This window comes from Delphinus delphis, chromosome 11, assembly GCF_949987515.2.
Source record: "Delphinus delphis chromosome 11, mDelDel1.2, whole genome shotgun sequence".
In the NCBI taxonomy this organism is placed as follows: domain Eukaryota; kingdom Metazoa; phylum Chordata; class Mammalia; order Artiodactyla; family Delphinidae; genus Delphinus; species Delphinus delphis.
This window is the reverse complement of record NC_082693.1, coordinates 7,047,201-7,069,140: the sequence shown is the minus strand read 5'-3', so window position 1 is coordinate 7,069,140 and position 21,940 is coordinate 7,047,201. Positions and strand designations below refer to the sequence as shown.

Sequence of the window (21,940 nt, the reverse complement as noted above, 5' to 3'; positions counted from 1 at the left end):
TCTGCAAAGTCTTACGACAGACAGCTCGCAGCCCTATACTGAACAAAAGTCCCTCTATCGAGGAGGCGGCACCCCTGGCAAGTCAAGCCGTCGTCCATTGGCCCCACAGTCCCCATGATAGACGTCCTCCCAGCCCAATGGCTTCCTGCACTGGAGGCGGGTCTCACATAGCGGACCTATAGGAACCAGGGTCGACTCAGCCAATAGGGTCAAGGCAGGGGCGTGGCGGGAAGTTTGAAACTTAGCTTCGGGAGTTGAGGATCGAGCTGTTTTGCATCCAAAGCTGGAACTGGGGCCCGGTAAGTGATGTGAATAAATTAGTGAATAAGTTAGCGGGCCCCGGAGGCCCAGAAGGAGCTGCCTTGTTGTCTGTATCAGTCATCATCCCCTCTGAGACCTCTGGCCCGGCGGCCAGGCGCTTCCTCAGCGGGTGGTCTGGAGTCAGAGGGCGAACGTGGTCGCGGTAGGGACTGAGACCTGAGTCACTTCTCACAGGCATCCCTTCCTCGCCCGGGCCGGGCCCTGCCCCATCCTATTTCTCCTGGTTGAGATGGGCTCAGCCAAGAGCGTCCCAGTCACTCCAGCGCGGCCTCCGCCTCACAACAAGCTGCTGGCTCGCGTGGCGGACCCCCGTTCACCCAGCGCCGGCATCCTGCGCACTCCCATCCAGGTACTCAGGATCGGGGTGGGGGAGGCAGCGAAACTGTCTGAATTTGGGGGCCTCTGCCTAACCTGATTCTGAGAGCGCTCACTCCCCGCCACCACCCCCCGCCTTATTTTCCACATTCTCAATCCCGGTGAAGTAGGCTGGGTGTCTGAGGGCCTTGGCAATTCTCGTCTGGAGTGTGGACCTGAGGCTAGAGACCTGGCGGGGAAGAGTGAGGGCCCAGACTTGTTCTAGCCTTTGGTCCTGACAGGTAGAGAGCTCTCCTCAGCCAAACCTGCCAGCAGGGGAGCAGCTGGAGGGCCCTAAGCAGTCCCAGGACTCAGATCCCCGCTCTCCTACCCTTGGCATTGCACGGACACCTATGAAGACCAGCGGAGGTAAGTGTTGGGCCCAGGGAATCCTGGTAACGCTGTCACCTGGCATCCTTGGGTGACAGCATTATCAGAAGGGGCCTCCATCCTCCTGCTTTGAACCCATGTCACTCTTTTTTTTTTTTTTTTTTTTTTCCGGTACGCGGGCCTCTCGCTGTTGTGGCCTCTCCCGCTGCGGAGCACAGGCTCCGGACGCGCAGGCTCAGCGGCCACGGCTCACGGTACCAGCCGCTCCGCGGCATGTGGGATCCTCCCGGACCGGGGCACGAACCCGTGTCCCCTGCATCGGCAGGCGGACTCTCAACCACTGCGCCACCACGGAAGCCCCCATGTCACTCTTTTCTCAACACTTTGCTCCCTCTCACCAACTTCTCTCTTCCCAGTCCCTCACCCACCAGGGCGTGACTCCTAAGGCTCATGTATCTTGTCCTCCTTGCTGAATGCTTTGTAACAGAGGGTCACTATCTCACCTCACTTCTCCCCCCCATAGAGCCCCCAAGCCCACTGGTGAAACAGCTGAGTGACGTATTTGAGACCGAAGACCCCAAATTAAATCTTCCCCCAGAGCCTGTTCTGCCCCTAGAGACACCTTCATCTTCTCCACTGGACTTGCCTCTGGGCACCCAGTTTTCCCTTGAGGATCAGATGTCACCTTGGAGCCAGACTGAACTCCCCTCCAGGCAGGTGTTTTCCAAGGAGGAAATAGGACATGCCTCAGAAACCGCTATGGCCAGCCAGGACTCAGACAAGCCCTCGAGAGACCCCGAGACTCCTTGGTCTTCAGGTACAGAATCTAAGGGCAAGGTATGGGGTAGAGAAATTGGGAGAACACTCTGGGATAATGTCCATGAATGGATGGAGGAGAAATAAACTGTAAACCCCTAATCTTGGCTCCTTGTTTTAACTCCTTACCAACTCTAGGTTCTAAGTGCAGCAGATGGAAAGCAAACAGCAAGGTGCTAGGGAGATCTCCTCTCACCATCCTGCAGGATGACAACTCCCCTGGGACTCTGACACCACGACAGGTAAAGGGGGAGAGGGTGAAAGCTATTACTAGGAAATCCAACGTAAAGATGGGAGCCCTATTCCCCTATCTTCTCTCCCCTGAACAACCTCCCGCCCTCCCTCATCTTGCCCACTGCCTTTTGCAGGGAAAGCGGCCTTCTCCCCTGAGTGAAAATGTTAGGGAACTAAAGGAAGGGGCCGTTCTGGGAACTGGACGACTTCTGAAAACTGGAGGACGAGCATGGGAGCAAGGCCAGGGCCACGACAAGGAAAATCAGCACTTTCCTTTGGTAGAGAACTAGGGCACGCATGGCCCCAGCACTGGGACTCACCAGGGGCCTAGTGATATTCTGTGTCCTCTCACCCCTTCTTTCCCTGGGAGACTGGAAAGGCTCGTTTTCTTCAACTCCCCCTACACTACCAACTCTGGGACTGAGAGCTTCCTTGGCTTTCTTTGTGTTTTATGTGTTTCTGTATATTAAAGCAAGTGATTTTAAATGATTTTTTTTTTATCGGAGTATAGTTGCTTTACAATGTTGTGTTAGTTTCTGCTGTACAGCAAAGTGAATCAGCTATACGTATACATATATCCCCTCTTTTTTGGATTTCCTTCCCATTTAAGTCACCACAGAGCACTGAGTAGAGTTCCCTGTGCTGTACAGTAGGTTCTCAGTTGTCTATTTTATGCATAGTAGTGTATATATGTCCATCCCAATCTCCCAATTCATCCCAGCTCCCGTTTGTGTCCATACATTTGTTCTCTATGTCTGTGTCTCTGTTTCTGCTTTGCAAATAGGTTCATCTGTACCATTTTTCTAGATTCCACATATATGTGTTAATATACGATTTTTGTTTTTCTCTTTCTGACTTACTTCACTCTGTATGACAGTCTCTAGGTCCATCCACATCTCTACAAATGACCCAGTTTCGTTCCTTTTTATGTCTGAGTAATATTCCACTGTGTATATGTACCACATCTTCTTTATCCATTCCTCTGTTGATGGGCATTTAGGTTGCTTCCATGACCTGGCTATTGTAAATAGTGCTGCAGTGAACATTGGGGTGCATGTGTCTGTTTGAATTATGGTTTTCTCAGGGTATATGCCCAGTAGTGGGATGGCTGGGTCATATGGTAGTTCTATTTGTAGTTTTTTAAGGAACCTCCATACTGTTCTCCATAGTGGCTGTATCAATTTACATTCCCACTTAAATGATGTTTTTAAGTGTTATATCTAAACCTTGCACTGGGTCTTTTGTATGCAGAAAGGCAGCCTGGGGCGGGGTAGGGGGAGGGGGGCTTGTATTCCACGGCCTGAGTGTCCAGCACTGACACCTCCAAGCCTCATTTATGCACCTCCCTTAAATCCTGGTGTTCCCCAGGGCACTGTCCTCGGCCCTTTCCTCTTGCTGTCCCTGGGTGTTCACTTCTAGGGCTTCATCTGTTACCCATCTGTATTCTGGTGACATCCAGGTCTCTCTACCTAACCCTGATCTTCATCCAGCTGCCCCAGAGAAACTTCAGAGCTTGTCTAAAGTTGAATTTGTGATCTTTCCCCCAGAGTTACTCGTCCTGCCCCATCCTCTCTCCGAGTGAACGGCAGCACCATCCGCCCAGTTGCCAAACCCTAACCTCGGCCATTACCTTGAATCCTTCCCTTTGAATAGCCCATGGCCTAGGCGCTGGTCACTTCCTCCTGGAGAGTCTGCATCTTTAATCCCTTCCCCACCCCTTCCCATCCCCCTCTGTCCTATCGCTCTTGCATTTCTTGCCACCTACCTCCTACCTTGTTTCCCTCCATTTCCTCCAGGCTCCCCTTCCTCCATTTCATCAACCGACATTGCCGCCAGGGCCATCTTCCCGAGGAGCATCGCTGATCACGTTACTACTCCACTCAAAACTCTTCAATCGTCCCGCATTGCCTGTAGGGTAAAGTCTAGACTTTTTAGCTTTTTTAGGCCTCTTACAATCTGATTCCTTCTCAGCACAGCCCTCCTGTACAAACACACACATATGCACCAAAGGCAGGCGGTGGGGAACCGTTGTGCACAGCCCCCCTCCCAGCCTCCTCCTCCTGCCCCAGCTCAGGCCCTGCCCATGAGGCTTGGGCTCCTGCCTCAACCTTCCTTTCTGCCCACAGCTCTCTGGTACCCAGCCTTTATCATTACACATGTAATACGTTATTACTTAAGTGGGACCTGCATCTGTTTGGAACAGAAGTGGGGTGGGAGGCAAACATCACAGACATACCAGGGCACTACTTTATTGCCAGTGCTTTAGGAGAGGCAAGAAGGTAGACAAAGGAGGAAGTACGAAGGAGAAGGGGGCCAGGACCCTAGTAGTGCCAGAGCTGAGGGCCCTGCGCCACTCGGGTCTAGACAAAGGTGGTGGCTCTGGGGGTGGGGGAATCCTAGGGCCTGTGGCCTCAGTGGGAAGCCTGCTAGGCCTGCCAAGGGTGGAGAAGCTGTCAGGGCCATGGAGAAGGGGAGGCCATGGGAGGAGATGGGGCAGTTCCCCACTCATGTCCCTGGTGTTGCCTCCCAAAGGCACTCTCCCCATACTCCCCACGCCCTCAAAGGGGAAAGCTGGGCGGGAAGGGCGGCTGCAGGGTAGAAGAGAAAATCTTAAAGAAATCGGGCAGGGGAGAGGGCAGCCGAGTGTCTTCGTGGCCTTTTACCCCCCGTCCTGCAGCCTCCTCAGTTCCAGATTTTGAGGAAGCTGTCCCAGGAACCAGTGGCCACAGCCATCCCATCAGCTGTGACCCCCAGGCAGCTGACCCTGTTGTCGTGGCCAGAGAGGATGCCTGAAGAAAAGGGAGAGGAGTTAGCCTGGCAGGGAGTGTGTGCACACCGGGCCCCTAGGTTAGCCAGGCGACACAGCTGACTAGAAGAGGAAAGAGGATTAGCCCTAAGGGGCGGGCCTTCTATTGAGGCCAATCTCTCTGTGCAGAACCTGGGGTGGGGGAGGGGAGGGGAGGGACCTGGGAGGGCTGGACATGTCAACGTGCTGGGAGAAAAGCAAGGGCACTAGAAAATGGGGAGGGGTTCCAAATGGAGATTTAGGCCCCGAGAGAAGTGACTTGCCCAAGGCCACTCAGAAAGTAAGCAGTGGAATCAAGACTTGGATCCTGACTCTCTGGCCCAGTGTTATCTTCACTGGGCACCTGGCCTCTCCCAAGAGAAGAAGCCACACTATCTGATTCAGCTTCAGACCAGGCCAGTCCTAGAGAAGCACCCAGGTTGGGGTCAGGGCCACCAGGTCACTCTCCATCCCCTGAATTCTGTCACTGCATAGTCCCTGAGATGGCCCTTCCCTTTGGTGGATGCCCCTGAAACCCAGCACTGACTGGACATTCAAGGCCCACAGGTCTGGGGGTGGCCAGGAGGAGCTCTTCCGGTGGGAAGCAGCCATGGCAGGCGCAGTGGAGAAGGGCCCGTTAGAGCAACTTCGCTTTGAGAGAAGGTGGTCCTAGATTGGGAAGCAAGGGGGGCTGGCTTCTAGGGGTAGAGCTCAGTTACCGAATAATTAGGGAGCAGTGGTAAGAGGGTCCCCACAAGGGGAAAGAGGTGGCCGTGGTGGGCAGGTTCTTACCCACTCGCTCGCACTTCATGGAGTCCCAGACATTGCAGTTGAAGTCGTCGTAGCCCGCAAAGAGCAGGCGGCCGCTGAGGGAGAAGGCCACGGATGTGATGCCGCAGACGATGCTCTCGTGGGAGTAGGTGGTCAGCTCCTGGTCTGCCCGCAGGTCAAACAGGCGGCAGGAGGCGTCGTCCGAGCCCGTGCAGATGGCCTCTCCATTGGGGAAGAACTGCGGGTACAGGTGGCCAGGGGTCAGGACTCAGACCTGGGTAGCCCGCTGCCTTTCCTGCCCTCTCCCTGCTCCTGCCCTGGTGACTCCAGGCCCAGCTGTTTCCCTCAGCCTCTCTGGCCCCCGCCCCCGTCCCTTCCACCGCCAGCACGGTCGCTCTTCACCGCTGACGTTTGTCACATGCCAGCTGCAGCCGGGCTCCCTACCCCCTTCCCTGCTCCACAGTATTTCCACGTTGCAGGGGAGAGCATGGGGCTGAGGGAGGGTGGGCAGCGTGCCCAGGGTCACATGGTCAGAAGGGCGGAGGCTGTCCCAGACGCCAACGACTACAGTCGGCTGGATCAGTGTGTAAGCACAGGGCCAAGTACAAATGCATATCCTGAATCTCATCATGAGGAAATGTCACATAACCCGATGGAGGGAAAGTCTACAGAAAACTGGCTTGTACTCTTCAAAAATGTCAATGTCACGAAAGACAGAGAAAGGGCGCAAACGGTTCCAGTTTAAAAGAAACATATGTATATGTATAACTGATTCACTTTGTTATAAAGCAGAAACTAACACACCATTGTAAAGCAATTATACCCCAATAAAGATGTTAAAAAAAAAAAAAGGAACTGAAAATCCAAGGCAAGGGAATGTAATACATGTTCCTGGACAGAAAAAAACCATGGCTATTTTTCAGATAATTGGTGAGATTTGAATATAGACTATAGTACTGCGTCAATGTAAATTTCCTGATTTTAAGAATTAGACTGTGACTACGAAAGAGAACGGCCTTGATTTTAGGAAGTACACACTGAAGTATTTAATGGGTAAAGAGGCATGAGATCTGCAACTTACTTTCAAAGAACCCAGGGAAAAAGCTAATGACAAAGCGTGTCTATACCTACATCTAGGTGTGTGTGTGTCTGTGTCCGTCTGTCCATCTATCCCTCCCTCACTCTACAGAGAGGGAATGATGAAGCAAATGTGGCAGAAAGGTAACAGTGAATATGGGTGAAGGGTAGATGGGAGCTCTTCTTGTTACTCTTGCAACTTTTCTGTGAGGGAAAATTATTTCAAAGTGGAAAGTTGAAAGGCGCAGGGGCTTCCCTGGCGGCGCAGTAGATCAGAATCCGCCTGCCAATGCGGGGGACACGGGTTCGAGCCCTGGTCCGGGAGGATCCCACACGCCGCGGAGCAACTAAGCCCGTGCGCCACAGCTACTGCGCCTGCGCTCTACAGCCCGCGAGCCACAACTAGAGGAAAGCCTGCACGCAGCAATGAAGACCCAACGCAGCCAAAACTTAATAAATAAAAAAAAAAGGAAAGGGTCGGGGGCTGCAGGAGGGGATGAAGGCTGTGTGTGTTGGAGGTGGAGAGGTGTTCCTGGGAGTCAGAGAACAGAGGGGGCGGGGGTGAGGGGACTGCTCACGCAGATAGCATTGATGTCCGACTCGTGGCCCGTGAACGTCTGCCGGCAGGTCCCCTCCCGCACGTCCCAGAGCTTGGCGCTGGCATCACAGGCCCCCGAAATGAAGAGTTTGAAGTCAGGGGACACGGCCAGGCTCATGCAGTCCCCCGTGTGTCCCACAAACACAGTCTTCTGCTGCCCGGTCTCGATGTCCCACAGAGCACTGCGGGGTGGGGGGAGGGGAGGGGAGGGGGGTCACAGAGAAAGGCCAGCACAGAGGTGCCTCCCAAGCCCCAGCACCCACAGCGCTCGGTCCTCACCACGTGGTGTCCCCGGAGCTGGTCACAATGTTATTGTCGTCCAGGAAGCGGCAGCAGGAGAGATAACCTGGGGGTAGTTAGGACAGTGCCCTGGCTGCCGGCCGCCCCCCGCAGGGCCGGGGCTTCCTGGGACCCTCAGTCTCTCACTCACTCACCTGTGTGAGCAGAGAGCTCCCGGCTGACCTTGACATTGCCCTCCCGGGATTTGAGGCTGTAGATGGAGCACATGTTGTCCAGCCCCCCACATGCCACGAAGTTCCCCGACGGGGCGTAGGCACAGGTCATGACCCAGGAGGAGCGCAGCGGGATGGCGTGCACCTGCGGGGGGCGGGGCAGCGGGGGCCTGCGCTGAGCTCCCAGGTGGAGAGCAGAGAAGGGGAGCAAGAGGCCCCCAGGAAGGAGGGCGGCAGAGGGGCCGGGAGACAGGGCTGATACCTTGTTGGTGGTGTAGGTGTCCCACACAATCAGCTTCCCGTCTTGCGAGGCACTTACCAGCAGCCTGGGGAGAGAACGCTCGTGCCACCCAACTCTCCTTCCTGTGTCCCCCTAACACCCACCCCTGGCCACCCACGCCTCTTAAGCCTCACTTGGAGTCGGTGGCCCAGTGCATGGCATAGATCTTGGCCAGGTGTCCCCTTAGCGTCCGCCGCGTCCGCATCTGCACTCGTCCCACGACCTCTAGGCCAGACACCAGCTGCAGGAAAGGGAGCATTAAAAATCAGGGTGAGGACTTCCCTGGCAGTCCAGTGGTTAAGACTCCATGCTCCCAATACAGGGGGTACGGGTTCGATCCGTGGTGGTCGGGGAAATGAGATCCCGCAAAAAAAAAAAAAAAAAAAAAGGAAATTGGGGGTGAGCAGGGCGCATGCCCACGTGTCAGTGTCACAGCCACTGATCTGTACAAGTTTCTGTTACGTGCCAGGCTCAGGGTCAGGGCCCCAGTCTCAGAGTTATCAGGCCCTGCCCGGCAGTGGCTTAGACTGATGCGGGAGACAGACACAGGCATGTTGCTAAGGGTTTAACCACCACCTCTCCTGCGTGGGCTGGGGGGGGAGGGGGAGGGGGAGGGGGAGGGGGATTTCCATCGTACAAATAATACCACCTTGACCAGTCCAAGCTGCCGATGTGAGACCACCACACACAGACTTGGGAAGAGATGCACACATCTGGCTGAACCCAGCTGCTAGGAGCCTGCCCTCGCCCACCACTGCTGCACGGCCAGCTCTCACTGGGTACCCAGAGCAGCTGCACGGCCCTGAAACTCCTTTGACCTTCTAGACTTAGGCTGGGGCTCCAAGGTCAAAAGACTTGACTTGCCATTTACTTGCTTTGTTATCTCAGGCCAGTTACTTAACCTCTCTGAGCCTGTTTTCCTCTGAGCCTGTAGAATGAGGTTTATAGCACCTACCTTATGGGGTTGTCATGAAAATGAAATTATGTATTTAAGCAACTTAGCTCAGTGCCTGGCTCATGTTCAGTAAATGTTTACTCTTATTATTAACATTTAATCCAATCTAAGATGCCACCAACTCTACGAAGGAAAAAATCTGCGAATTATAATTGTAACCATCGATTGTTGGATGCATCTCAATTTCCGAGACGTCAAAATGTGAAAAAATGCATCTTAGAACTGACGACTTCAGTATTAGACAGCTAGTACCTAGAGTCGCGAAGGGCTTCTGATTGACAAAGCCCTACCCCTCTTCATCCTTGCCACCCCGCGAGGCGGGGTAATCACTGTTTTATGGACGAGGACAGGACAGAGTCTGCCTCCTTAGTCTCCGACTCGGTGCCTGGCCCAGAGCAGACCGACCTCGCAAAATGTTTGTTGAATGAATGAATTCATGTCATTCCTCACTCCAAGGACATGCTGTACTAGAGCTTGGGCACCAGGCTGTGGCTGGCCAGGGGCTCCCCTCCCCACTCCTCCCCTCCGGCCCTGTCAGGCGGACAGGAGCTCTCACCTCTGCCAGAGTAGTGTCAGCACAGGCCTTCCTGGCATCCTGGGGGGAAGCAGACATCAGGGGACGGTAAGGGCAGGGTGTCGGGGGGGGGTGCGTGGGCGTCTGATGCGGGTGGGTTTGGGGCTCTAGGGTTTGGGGGCGCCTCTCAAATATGAGATCCAAATTCAGGAGGTCTCTGGCGACTTCCAGGTCAGGGGTCTCTCGGGCGTCACTCAAGGGTGAATCCAGCCCTCTTCCCCCGCAGGCCCCACTCCCGCACGGCCCGGTTCCTTGTTTTCTGGGGTTCCCTGGTGGGAGGGTTCTGGGGTTACTGCAATCTGCTTCTTGAGCTGCTCTGCTTCCTGCCGCAGCTGCTCCATCTCCCCCATGGCGGGCAGCGGGAGGGGTGGCTCGGGCTCCTGCCAGGAACACAGGGTGGGTGTAGGTGGATCCCCATGTCTCTGTCCCTCACACCTCACACCGGACCCCTCACGAAGGCTGGAGCCCAGTCCCCAGACAGGGAACTGACTGGGTGGTCTGCACCACTTTCCCCGCCCGCCCCTCCCAGTGTGGAGTCCTGTGCAGCCGGCCCGGCGCTGGCCCAGCCCTGCCTGCAGCCCCCAGCCCCAGAGGGCACAGCCAGCCCAGCTCCCTCTTACTTGGGCTCTGACTGGACCTCTTTAGGCTTCCAGCTCCGGTTCCCAGGCGTCTCCTCGCTCCCTCAGCTGCGACGCCCGCCCGTCACCTGCCCCGGCTCTGCTGCCAGGGGAGCTGGCCTGGCCTGGCCCCGACTGGGGGCGGGGGGCGGGGGGGCACTGACAGGGAAGGGTAGGGCCAACGACGTCAGGCAAATGAAGTCAGCTGGCCGGGGTGGGGGGAGAGGACAGGGCGGGAGGCATGTGGCTTCCGAGAGGCTTGGGCCCAGCCCAGGTTGGGGGGTGGGTGGGTGGCAGCAGGAGCGCGGGACTCCACGGAGAAGCAGCCCCCGTGACGAGCCCCGGAGGGAGGAAGGGGTGCGGGTGCTTCCCCGGCCAGTCTCCAGGCAGAGAGCAGAGCATCAGGCCCCATGGGATTAGAGCAAAGCTGTGAGGATTAAGGGCTGGGTTTGGGAGGGGTGCAAAGGAGCAGCACGACCACAGCTCCGGGGGGCCCCCAGGCCCTGGCCCCCACCAGTGGCGATGATCTTGGCAGTCAGGGCCTGGCTAGGAACCAGTCCAGGAGCCAGAGAATGAGGGTGAGAGACGGCCCACTGTCAATACCCAAAACTGTGCGCCTTAGCTCCGGTGGGGCGCGGAGAGGGCTCCGGCGAGCACGGGGAGGGTGCGGGCTGGGGCTGAGATTACAAGGGACTGATCTGGATAATCCTTCTTCTGGACAAGCCCCAGCCAGCTGCCCCCAGGGTCTGATCCTGGGGTAGAGGGGGAAGGTCCGGGGGCTCCAGAGAGGAGGATGGACAGGCCTGGCCCAGCTCTGGGTGGAGAAAAGAATGGCAAGTGGAGGGCAGCCCCGTCCCCTGCTCCCATCCGGGGCTGGGCCCACTGCTGGCCCCCAGGACTCACAGGGTCCTGCTGGGGCTGAGAAGGCAAGAACCAGAGGGATGAGGCTGCCCGGAGCCCCAGGCAAAATGCTCAGAGAGGGAAGACAGGGCTTAGAGTAGGAGGCCCAAGGAGCAGCTGTCAGGGTTAGGGTTCATCTGCACGAGGGGAGCAGGTGGCCGAGATTTCCCTGACAAATCACAGGCTGGAGAGGCCCTGCCTCTGGGAGGCCCACGATACCTGGCCTCCCTGGCTGGTCACAGCCTCTCCACCCTCCAGCGCCAGGGAAGCTGCCGCGACACACTTGACTGGGCCCCGGCTCAGGGATCTTCAGGCTCTTTATTGACGGGCGGGGAGCGGGCAGTGGGGTGACCCTCCCTCTCGTTCTCCTCATTTAAAGCAGTCGGGCCCTACCCCCTGCCGTTTCTCTCCACGGCGGCAGCATCGCGTCTTCTGTCTGTCCTAGGGCTGCAGGTCCGTCAGCTGGGCCCAGGCTAGTCTGTGCAGTGTCCTCTGAGTCCAGGGCTGCACGGCCCTTGTGATCCCCAGGCTGGCGGGCGCGCAGGGATGGAGAGCTTGCTGTTCTGCTCCTGTCACATGGGGACTTCTCGGGGGTCTTGGCATCAAGGCAGACCCCCCACAAGTCAAGAGGCCACATCCCCAAGGAGCTGGCTCAGCCCCTCACAGCTCCTCTCGGACCCGAGGCGGCTTCCCAGCCTTGTCCTGGACCCGCTGAAGCCTGTGGCTGGGGGGTTCTGGGGCGGGGTCTCTGCTGGGCATTCCTTCTCCCTCCTCCTTCTCTGGCTCCTGCAGTAGCTCTTTGGCTTCTGTCCACTCCTGGGAGGCGTGGAGAGGAGGGTCTGGCCTGATCTCCTGCATCCACCCTGCCCCAAGGCCCCTCCCTGGCTCAGCTCAGCCCCTGCGCCTTACCCGTCAGCCTGCCCGCCCCTCACACGGCTACTCCCGCTCGCTCCTCACCTGCTCCCCGTGCTCAGGGGCCCACGTGTGCCACAGCGCCAGGCTGCAGCGCCGCCCTCGCGTCACGGCCCACACGCCGTGGGGATTCTCCACGCCGGAGCTGAAGGCCACGAGGCGTCCGCAGCGAGGACGGACCTGCGCCTGGCGGGCCATGGCGGATGCAGCTCCAGGGAGGGGCCCTCGGAAAACCTGGCCCTGAGTCCCTGGAGTAGGACGGGGGTAGGGGGCCCAGAGAAGGCAGCTCTCTTGCCCACCACTTCCCCTCCATAATTCAGGGGCTGTCTGGGGGCAAGTGGGAAATGGGCCTCCACTTGGGGAGCCCAAGTGCCAGATTGAGGCTAGAGGAGTTGGAGCCAAAGGGAGAAGGGACCTCCATCCGCCCCAGTGCCCTCACTTTTCTTGGCCAACTCTTTGTACCAGGTGTGAAGCCACCTGAAGGCACGAGCGCAGCACCAGACTCCAGGTTCTGGGCATAAGGATCTTGAGGACACTTTTCCACCCCAAAGAGAGCTTGGGTTACCGGTGGTGAGCAGAGAAGGAAGTAATTGGACAAGGCAGAGCAATACACAATGAAGAAGCACTGCTCCGCTCTTCCACCGATCCTAGCCCCCAACTTGTACCTGGAATAGGGGCTTGGGGTCCTGTGCTTCACCCGCCCTCCTTTAGGAGGGCCTGGAGGGGCCCCTTGGAGGTCTCCTGGGAGGGGCTCGGAGAGCCCCTGAACACACAAGTGGTGGGAGGCGCTGGGGAGGCCAGGGAAGGAGAGGGCTAAGGCGGCCCCAGCCACTTCCCTGCATTTGCCTCTGGGAACCTTCTGTTTTGAGTCCTGAGCCCACAGCTGGGCTCCCTGTCCCCCGCCCCAGCCCCCATTTACCGTGACGGTGAGGGCGTTGGGCTCTGTGAAGAACAGGTGCCCACCCTGGAAGTCATCATTGAGGTAGAGGAGTCCGCTGGGGAGGGAGGAAGACAGGAGGTGGTGAGACCCCCGCCCAGGCCCCCCTGCCTGACCCCTGGAGGGCCACCCACCTGTAGTCTCGGTAGGTGTAGGCTGGGGGCTCCCGCCAGCACTCCCCGGTGTCAGGGTCCAGGACGCAGTTGTCTGCATGCACCGGGTGGCTCAGGTCCATGCGCTGTGCCTGCTCTCCTGGGAAGCGAAGGGGCCTGGTGGGCGCCCCGCTGCCCGGTGCCCGCCCACCGACACCCACCCTGCAGCTCCGGGGTCACAGCCGGGCCCGGCCTGGGCAGGGGAGTCAGTCCTCGTGCAGTGAAGACTGGGACGCACGTGGCTGGGGCTGCGGAAGGTGTGCGGCGCACCGGCCCCGAGGGGCCCCGAGGCTGGGGCGCAGCGGCAGGGTCCCTGGCGGTTACCTTCTATGGCACTGCGACACACCAGGTGGGTGAAGGAGAGGTGCAGGGGCCGGTCCGGGGAGAAGTAGGCCTGTGTCAGGCTCCGCACGCGCTCGCTCACCTCCAGAAGCAGCTGGGCGCCCTGACTGCCCACAACCCCAGCCCGGGCCAGCTGCCAGCAGAGGAGGAAGGGCCAGGAAGGGGGAGGCACTGGAAGGGTGGCCCCTGCCCCCGCCCCACTTCCACTGCCCTCCACCCACGGTTTGGGGGCGCCCATCCGCCCAACTGCTCCATGACGGCAACCCGGGCCCCTCGGTCTGGAAGTCCCTCCTCAACCCTGGGCCGAGGACTCGGCTACTCTCGGTCCCGGAAGAACCCTCCACAGGAGATGCCCGGCCCTCTTCTCCAGTTCTGGCATCAGGCCAGGGCCTGGGGGCCTCCTCTCACCTGGGCGGCCTTGAGCACCGTGAGCCCCTCGAAGCGTTCATGGGGAGTGTGTGGGGAGCGGCGGCCCTGATAGCCAGACCTGGCTCCAGACTCAGCCGCGTCCTAAGCAGGGAGGGGGTTGGCTGGGGGAGTCACCCTCCCCGGCCCCGGGCTATCGCCCACCTCACTGCCCACAGGGCCACATGGCCTTCCCTCCAACCCTCCCAACTCCCTGGAAGAGGCTAGAAGCTCCCGGAGTTCTCTGAGCTGCTGCCCTTTCCCAGAGAATGACTATCTCCGCGTCTGTGTTGTCACTCCTGGTAAAGATCTGGAACCCCACTCACGGAAGGGACTGTGCACAGAACTCTGGAGAGCTTCCTACAGTGGGGAAGGGGCCCTGCGAGGTAAGGACACCTGGGGAAGGGGGCAGAAGGGGCTTGATCACTCATCCCGATGAGCCGAGAATAGGGGAGTTGCTCTGGAAAAGGACGCTGGCAGGAGGTTCGACAGTCGGGACAGGTCCTGGCTGACTCGAGGTAGGGACGTGGCAACAGCAAAGGTGTCTCTCTTCCATCCCTTCTCACCTTACATGCTCTTGGAGAACTTGAGTACCCTTGATGCTAAGTCCCAGTTACCCAACTGCCTACATGACTCTTATCAACTGGGGGTCTCCTAGTATCTGAGTGTCCCTTTCCTGATACCTACTCTCTGCTTTTTCTTTCTTTTTTTCTATTCTGTCTGCTTTTTGAAACTCAAGGTACCACTATCTAATTACCCCGTATATAAGCCTCATCTCTGAGAGGTTTATATAGAGGCTACCTGGCCACTCAAGCCATCTAACACTCTATTCTTTTATTCATTCATTCATTCAGTAGGCACTGAGCACCTACTACGTGCCAGGCACTGTTCTAGGCACTGCAGACTCAGCTGTGAACATGAAAAGTTCCAGCAGGGTTTATATTTTGAGATAATAAACAAACAAACCAGATCAATTCAGATGGTAATAAGTGTTACATGGAAAATTAAAGCAGGGATACAACCCCGAGAGTGACCCGGCAGGGATCAGGGGACAGCTAGGTGATGAGGTGACACCTACATTGAAACCAAATGATATGAAGGAATAGCTGAGAGAAAAAATGTTCCAGGCAGCAGAAATAGCAAATGCAAAGGTCCTGGGACCAGAATGAGTTTCGTGTAATCAAGGAACAGAAAGGTCTGATACTTGGGAGTTATCCTTGACTCCATTCTTTCTTCATCTTCCACATAGAATTAGTCCTCAAATTCTTTCTCTTTGATTTTCTAAATATTTCTCATCTGTCCCCATCTTCATTCCCTTGAAATGAGAACCTAACCTAGGGCGGCGGCCCTCTTGCAATCATCCCAGAGGCTCCCGCTCACTTCCCTCTCCCGCTGCATTCTCCACACTGCCACTAGAGGGAGCTCCCTACAGGATGAGGGCTCCAGACCCTGCCCTTGGAGGTTCTGCAGGAAGACAAGAGTCCACCCCTCCTTAAATCCTCCAGTAAGCCGTCCACAAATAAAGTCCAAACTCCTTGGTAGGGTACAGAGGCCCTTCCCCATCTCTCCTGGGCCTCCACCCCTACACCGCATCTGGATAACATACGGCCTGACGTTAATAGCGATAGATCATGCTATTTCCACATTCTTCCAAGAGCTTTACCACGTACTAACTCATTTAATCCTCACAGCCACCACAGCAACCCTACAACATAACCGCTGCATTTAGCCCCGTTTCATAGAGAGGAAACTAGGCTCACAGATGTTAAAATACATTGCCCAAGGTCACACAGGTAATCCCTGCTGGGACTGGCCCATGTTCTTAACTCCTGTGCTCCACTGCAGTTCCCAGAACCCCCCTTGTTCTTCTCCCTTGCAGCCTGACTTTCCTTCCCTCTCTGTTTGGTTAACTCATCCTTAAGACTGAGCTCAAATGCCAGCCCCTCCGGCAAGCCTTCCGTGACTTTGCATCTCGGCGCGGGATCCTAGCTCCCTGACCAGGGATCGAACCCATGCCCCCTGCAGTGGAAGTTTGGAGTCTTAACCACTGGACGGCCAGGGAAGTCCGTGGAGGAGTACCCTGTACAGACTTCTTTCATCAAACTCACCACCCACTCTGATTATGTCTCCATGCCTGATTCCTTCTCTATACGCTGAGCTCCCCAATGCACGGTCTGTGTTCATCTACCTCTCCCTGGAACCTAGGCATTTCCAGTATACAGCAGGGTCTCAAAGAGCGTGTGTCGAAGAACCGCTAGCCCAGAGTGAGACTGAAGCTTCATAAAATGGCAGAGTCGACCTGGTGAATACAGACCATCTCACCCAATCCAGGAGGGGAGGCGATGATGGAGAAACAGCCTGCATGTCTGCCGAGCCAGTAACTGAGCTCTCGGCCAACCAAGGAACCTTCACCTGCGCACTCACCCTTTCTGATGCATTTATGCTTTGTATTTTGTTCTTCCTATCAGTTTCTCACAAAATCCTTCTGTAAAATGACCAGCCCATGTCAGCTAAGTTAAGAGGAAAAGCAACTTGTCCCCAGCGGGGAGGCAGTGGCAAGCACAGTCCCCGCTGGAGAGTCAGGGAGAGCAGGACAGGGGGCAGGCCAAGAGCAAGGGGGCAGACAGCTGTGCCAGAGGGTCCCCAAGTAGCGGCAGTGCCCCTCCCCACAGGTCTTCTCACCTTGGCCAGCTGCAGGAGCACCCCGCACTCGGCTGGGGTGAGCAGCCCGTCTAGCACCGCTCGCTCCGACCCATTCAGCTGCCTCGCGTCCTGGGTCAGGGTTACGCCCTCCAGGAGGAGGACATCTGCCGGGGAGGGACAGGAGCGGGGCTGAGGGTCCCCTGAGAGCAGGCCCAGCGGTAGCTGGCAGCCCCCAGCCCCTCCAGGCTCCTGCCTCCTGCTGTCCCAGGAACTCACCCTTCCAGTGAGTCAAGGGCTTCGGCTGTGGAGGCTCACGGTCCCACGGCGTCTTCTCCCGATCCTCTCTCAGGGGTGAGAGACACGCTCAGCGGACGCACAGGCCAGCCCAGACCCATCTTCCCCAGGACCCATCCCTCCCCTTCCAGCTCAGGCCACGCCCCTCCCACCACAAGGCACCTCCTACCTGAGTTTTTCTCTAAGGGCCTCAGGGATGAAAGCTGCTGGGGTCCAGGGATCCTGGGACAGTCAGGAAAAGCGTCATCACCCATCCAGTCCACCCCTGAATCCCTGACGGTGGACCCTGAGCTACCACATTAAGGTCCTCCTGCTTCCAGAGGGGAAGGTGGAGGTGGAGAAAGCCCTGGACTCACTGTCGGGAGCCCTGGGCACTGGGCCAAACTCTGCAATAAGGATGATAATAATAACAACAACAACAACTTACGTAGCACCATTTGCCAGGCGCTATTCTAAAAGCTTTATATGTGGATGTGGAATTTATCATTTAAAGTTCACAACAGTCTGATCAAACAGGTCGCAGTAATGTGCCCATTTTGCAGTTGAGAGGACTCTGAGACACAGAGACATAAAGCAACATGCCCAAGACCACACAGCTGATAAGGGACAGAGTTGGGATTTAACCAACGGTTTCCAAACAGGGAGATTTGCCCGTTAGGGGACGTTGCAATGTCTGCAAACAGTTTTGATGGTCATGACTCAGGGAGTGCTAGCGACACCTACTGGGCAGAGGCCGGCCTACAGGGAAGGTGGCCTATACAGCCCCCTTCTCCCAGTTAGGAAGTATCTGGTCCAAAATGGCAATAGTGGCAAAAAGGTTGAGGAAGCCTGCCTTATGCTGTAGCACTAGCGAGAATAACCTCTGCCTTTTAGTCCCCTCCACAACTACAACAAAGAGTAAGGAAAGCAGCCGCAACAGAGCTTTCTGTACTTCGGAGCAAGCGACGTGGCTTCAACAGGGCTATGAGATAAGTGTGATGTTCCCATTTTACAGGTAAGGAAATCGAGGCCGAGGCAAGTGAAGGTCCAGAGCTTGCTCGTGGCAGAGAGACCAACATTTAGGCCTGCATGACCCCAAAGCCGCCCGCCTCTGTCTCTGCGACGCTGGGACACAGAGTCCTCTCCAACCCTCGAAGGGTTATGGAGAAATGGGAAACGCTGTTGGGAACGGAGGCGGCACATCCACATAGGGCATTACTGCTGTCCCCCTCCTGGGGGCGGGTGGGGAGCAGTGGGGTCACTCACAGGATCCTTGAAGCTGGCCCCCAGGTGCTCCATGGCATAGTAGAGCTGTCTCTTCTCCCCCAGGGATCGAAGGACAAAGCGCTGTATGTCCTGGAGAAGGGGGACAGCGGGGGGGGGGGGACGACGACAGGGAAGTTAAGTCTGGAGGAGAGCAGGGGAGCCCGCAGGCTCCCTAACCTTGGCTGTGCCCCTCGGCTCAGCCCTCCTTCAGCTTCAGGGTGTCGGGGCTCAGACTGGGGGTAGTGTGTGTGTGTGTGTTGTGCCCAGGTGGGGGCAGGCAGGGGCGAGGTTAATGGAAGAGGGCTGGGCTGGTGCTTGGACTCAGAGGTAGAGCCTGCAGTGGGCAGCAGGGAGTGGAGACCGAGCAGATGCTGGCCTTGGGGTCGCCTTTGGCCAGAATGGGGGCGGGATCCAGGTGGCTTCTCCAGTATATCTGTTTGATTTCGGGCTGCCTCACAGGGTGAGTGCGGAGGGGCTACCTCTCTTGGCCCGAGGCCAGGTCTCGGCTCTCCTAGCTGGGCCTGGTACTGGTCCAGAGCCTTCCTGGCAGCCTCATCCTCCGGGTAGAAGAGGAGAACGCTCAGCACATTTTCCACAGCCTGGGACAGATTCCCTACTGGAGACAGAGAACAGCGTGGGGCGGGACCCAGAGACCGGGCACCGCTGTGACCCCTGGGCAGAGGCAAGAAGCCAGGGGGACAGAGGCAGAGCCGGAGAAGGTGGCCTCCCAGGGCCCCATCCCACCCAGCAGACAGGCTCCTCCACTGCTTCTTTCCAAAGCTTACTGGAACATACCTGAGCTGTGTGGGCAGAGTTCAGAGGGGAGGAAGAGAGGAGAGAATAAAGGAAGGTGAGAAACAGCAAGGACAGAAGGAGCCCTGTGACCCCTCCGAGCTTTCCACCATGGCACCAAAGGAGAGCAAGCGTCCTCCTGAGGTGGTGGTCCCCATGGAGCCCTGACCAACTACAGATGCAGAGACAGATGGAGGGAGGGAGGGACGGGGCTCAGGATACCATCAGAGACAAACCTTCACTCTCCCCGTTTCCGACCTCAGCCACCCCCAGGGCTCACCCTTGCCCCACTGACCCTGAGCATGGGCCTCGTGCAGCCGCCTCAGCTGGCTGGGAAGGAAGTCTGGGACAGGGAAGCTGCGACCAGGACGTGTGGCCGTGTCCCCCACACAGCGCTGCCGGCACCGCAGGACCCCTATCCAGTGCCCTGCGGGGGACACACGTGCGCCGCTCAGCTTGCGTCGCACCTCCCTGGGCACCGTGAGGCCCCGCGCAGTGCGTCAGCTCCTCACCTGCGATGGCCTCGTACAGGCCTCCAGGGCTCCCGGTCCCCTCTGCCCAGCTCCTCACCTGCGATGGCCTCGTACAGGCCTCCTGAGCTCCCGGTCCCCTCCGCCTCCTCTTCCGCCTTCTGCTGCTCCTCAGGCCCCTCGCAGCCGGCCCGGCAGCTCTCCACCTGGGCCAGGCTCTCCTGCAGGGCCTCCTCCAGCCAGGGCAGTGCCAATGCTGCTTCCTGGTGCCCCAGCAGCTCCAGGCCGGTGTCATAGGCTGCCTGCAGGGGAGGGGAGTGTTCAGTCACCTGAAATCCTGGGGTTAAGGGTTGCCAGACTAGATCGGGAAGGGGAAAGAAGGGGAGGGGTGTGGGTCTCATTTGGGGCCTGGACTCCAGGTCCCAGTTCACCTTGGGGAATACAGGGTGGGCCTCGGAATCCAAATGTTAGAACGTGGGACTTTGTGAATCTCGGGAAGAAAACTAAGTCCCAGAGAGGGACTTCCCATCAGGGTCACAGAGGACGGTACCCAGACTTCCTGATGCCCAGCGGACAATGCACAGTCCGGCGAGGCCTGTGTATCCAGCCAGTCAAAGACTGGGGATGGGATAGGGGTCGTGCTGAGGGTCTCACCCAGTATGGGGGCGTCTCCAGGTCCCGGAAGCTCTGGGGCCGAACCCCGGACATCCGTCTGTACTTAGCCATGTCCTCTCGCATCTGAAGGTGCGTCGGGTTGGCCACAAAGAAGGTGTGCGCTGCGGCTGCTGCCAGGTCCAACTTCTTCAGCTGAGAAGCGGGGAAGATGAGGGAGTCAGCCCTGGGGTAGGGGTGTCAGACTCTGCCTCCTCCCCAGCCTCCGCACCCCAGACACACCTGACACTGCCCCAGAGCCTTCTGGAGGACCGGTAGGTGAGAACTGCCCACCACCCAACCTCCAGACCCCCAGTATGTTGGGGCTCTCAGGAGTCTGGTAGCTACGGAAGCGGAAGCGGGGTCTGAAGACTGGAGTGGGTGGGGTATGGGCAGAGGGACCTCGCTGGAGAGACGAAGTGGAAGTGATGGAGTGGGTGGGGTATGGGCAGAGGGACCTCGCTGGAGAGACGAAGTGGAAGTGATGGCTAAGTGCGGTGCGGAAGTAGAGGTGACCCGAGCGACCAGCAAAAGCCGCTGGGCTCTAGGACCCTGAGCTGAGGTGTGTGTGACCAGCGCCCCCCTTCCCCGGCCACGTAGGCATTATTAGGCAACAAGGACCGCACCAGTATCGCGCAGCGTCCATTGCCCCTGCCCCGGGACACCGGGCCCCTCAGCCCTGGCCCGCTCCCTCCTCTTTCTTTCCCGAAGCTCTCTCCTGCCCCAAGCGAAGGCTCACACTCACCCCCTTTCCCGCCCCCATGCTCTCTCTCCAGCGGCGGATCTCAACCCTAATCCTCCCCCTTCATTCCTGGGAAGAGGCGGCTGTCACTCCACGTAGGTCTCAGTAAGACTTTCTAAAACTCCAGGCCCCTGCCCTCCATCTCCGACCTACTTCCACCCCGCCGCATGACACCCATTCCAACTTCGCTCCCACTCTCCCAAGGCTGTCCCTCGGCGGCCTCGATGGGTGTTTGTCGCGGTTTGATAGGACGGACTCCAAAGACGAGGTCCTATCCACACAGCCCCACCCGGGTCCGGGCGCTGGCCCGCCGCCCCTCCCGGGAGCTGGAGGAGGACAGCGGCGGGGCCAGGGAGGACCCCCGGGGCCCGGGCCACTGCGCACCTGGTAGTAGGCCCTCTGCAGGTAGTTGTAGGGCTCCCGGCGGCGGAAGGCGTCCTGGAGCGCGCTCCCCACTCGGAGCCGCGCCGCGCCCCCCGGACCCAGCCTCCGCGCCCCGCACTGGGTCAGGCACTCGGCGCGCCGGAGCGCAGCGCGGAGGAGCAGCGGCTCCCAGGCACCCCGCGCCGCTCCCGGCCCGGAGTCGGGCCCCGGGGAGGCGGGGAGCGCGGCCCCTGGCTCGGCCGCGCAGCGCGCCCCGCAGTCCAGCCGCGCGCGGCCCAGCGCCGCCCGGCTCCGTAGCGCCTCCCGCAGCAGAGCCACCGCCGGCGCCCAGGCCCCCGCCGCGTAGGCGCGCAGCCCGTCGGCGTAGAGCAAGTCGGGGGCCTGGGGGGGCGCCCCCGCGGACAGCGGGGCCAGGCCGGGGGGCTCGGGGGACCCCGGGGGAGGCAGCAGCAGCAAGAGCGGCAGCCACTGGAGGAGCCGGAACATCGTGCGAGAGCCGCCGGCCGGCTGCAGGAGGGAACTGCGGGAGCCGCGAGGAAGAGGGAGGAAACGGGGAAGGAAGAGGGAGGGGAAAGGAAGGCGAGATAGAGAGGAGGGAGGAGAGGAAGAGAGGAGGAATGAGCGGTGCCGACGGGAGCTGATGGGGCCGAGCCCCAGCCCTGGGAGAGGCCGGGGTGAGAGCCAGCCGGGAGTCAGAGGACGCCTGGCAGAAGGTGGAGAACGCGGGCTTTAGTACCAGCAGGGTGGTGTGGACCAAGAAACAGACCGCGGGGAGAGCAGGGCAGACGGCCGGCGGTGGAGCAGGCCTGGTGCTCTGAAGACAGCCTGAGGAGCCTCGTAGGACCCCGGACTCCAGACGCCGAGGCCCAGCGGGTGGGAAGAGCTACTGCGGCTGCGTTCTCCTCCA

The 21,940-nt window shown here is 58.6% G+C and overlaps 3 protein-coding genes across 15 annotated transcripts; 1 reads left to right on the top strand and 2 right to left on the bottom strand.

Annotated features, from left to right (window-relative positions):
• Positions 1 to 271: 271 nt before the first annotated feature.
• On the top strand, positions 272 to 2,527 carry CDCA3 (cell division cycle associated 3). Of its 3 annotated transcripts, none has more exons than XM_060024224.1 (6): positions 272 to 299; positions 496 to 670; positions 936 to 1,044; positions 1,604 to 1,822; positions 1,960 to 2,063; positions 2,190 to 2,527. In XM_060024224.1, exons 2-6 carry the CDS (start codon positions 551 to 553, stop codon positions 2,343 to 2,345), a joined length of 708 nt encoding a protein of 235 aa, XP_059880207.1. In that variant the 5' UTR covers positions 272 to 299; positions 496 to 550; the 3' UTR covers positions 2,346 to 2,527. The 3 variants fall into 3 exon arrangements, with proteins under 3 accessions (XP_059880207.1, XP_059880206.1, XP_059880205.1); XM_060024223.1 differs by having other exon boundaries at positions 918 to 1,044; XM_060024222.1 differs by having other exon boundaries at positions 918 to 1,044; positions 1,529 to 1,822.
• A 1,759-nt stretch (positions 2,528 to 4,286) lies between these two features.
• On the bottom strand, positions 4,287 to 9,897 carry GNB3 (G protein subunit beta 3). Of its 3 annotated transcripts, XM_060024221.1 has the most exons (9): positions 9,841 to 9,897; positions 9,530 to 9,568; positions 8,153 to 8,259; positions 8,001 to 8,064; positions 7,721 to 7,883; positions 7,566 to 7,632; positions 7,267 to 7,468; positions 5,633 to 5,849; positions 4,287 to 4,844 (listed from the first exon to the last, which is right to left on the bottom strand). In XM_060024221.1, exons 1-9 carry the CDS (start codon positions 9,895 to 9,897, stop codon positions 4,738 to 4,740), a joined length of 1,023 nt encoding a protein of 340 aa, XP_059880204.1. In that variant the 3' UTR covers positions 4,287 to 4,737. The 3 variants fall into 3 exon arrangements, with proteins under 3 accessions (XP_059880204.1, XP_059880201.1, XP_059880202.1); XM_060024218.2 differs by lacking the exon at positions 9,841 to 9,897 and having other exon boundaries at positions 7,267 to 7,345; positions 9,530 to 9,716; XM_060024219.1 differs by lacking the exons at positions 8,153 to 8,259; positions 9,530 to 9,568; positions 9,841 to 9,897 and having other exon boundaries at positions 7,721 to 7,908; positions 8,001 to 8,021.
• Positions 9,898 to 11,344: 1,447 nt separating this feature from the next.
• On the bottom strand, positions 11,345 to 21,548 carry P3H3 (prolyl 3-hydroxylase 3). 9 transcript variants are annotated; one of them, XM_060024207.1, is made up of 16 exons: positions 21,034 to 21,548; positions 19,911 to 20,063; positions 19,357 to 19,558; positions 19,082 to 19,213; positions 18,474 to 18,610; positions 17,995 to 18,084; positions 16,919 to 16,971; positions 16,732 to 16,799; positions 16,495 to 16,619; positions 13,816 to 13,917; positions 13,390 to 13,540; positions 13,048 to 13,165; positions 12,896 to 12,971; positions 12,439 to 12,531; positions 12,022 to 12,162; positions 11,345 to 11,880 (listed from the first exon to the last, which is right to left on the bottom strand). In XM_060024207.1, the coding sequence occupies exons 1-16, from the start codon at positions 21,517 to 21,519 to the stop codon at positions 11,725 to 11,727; spliced, it is 2,283 nt and encodes a 760-aa protein (XP_059880190.1). In that variant the 5' UTR covers positions 21,520 to 21,548; the 3' UTR covers positions 11,345 to 11,724. The 9 variants fall into 9 exon arrangements, 5 of the variants coding, with proteins under 5 accessions (XP_059880190.1, XP_059880191.1, XP_059880192.1 ...); XR_009521141.1 differs by having other exon boundaries at positions 11,743 to 11,880; positions 12,416 to 12,531; XM_060024208.1 differs by lacking the exon at positions 12,439 to 12,531.
• Between the last annotated feature and the right edge of the window lie 392 nt (positions 21,549 to 21,940).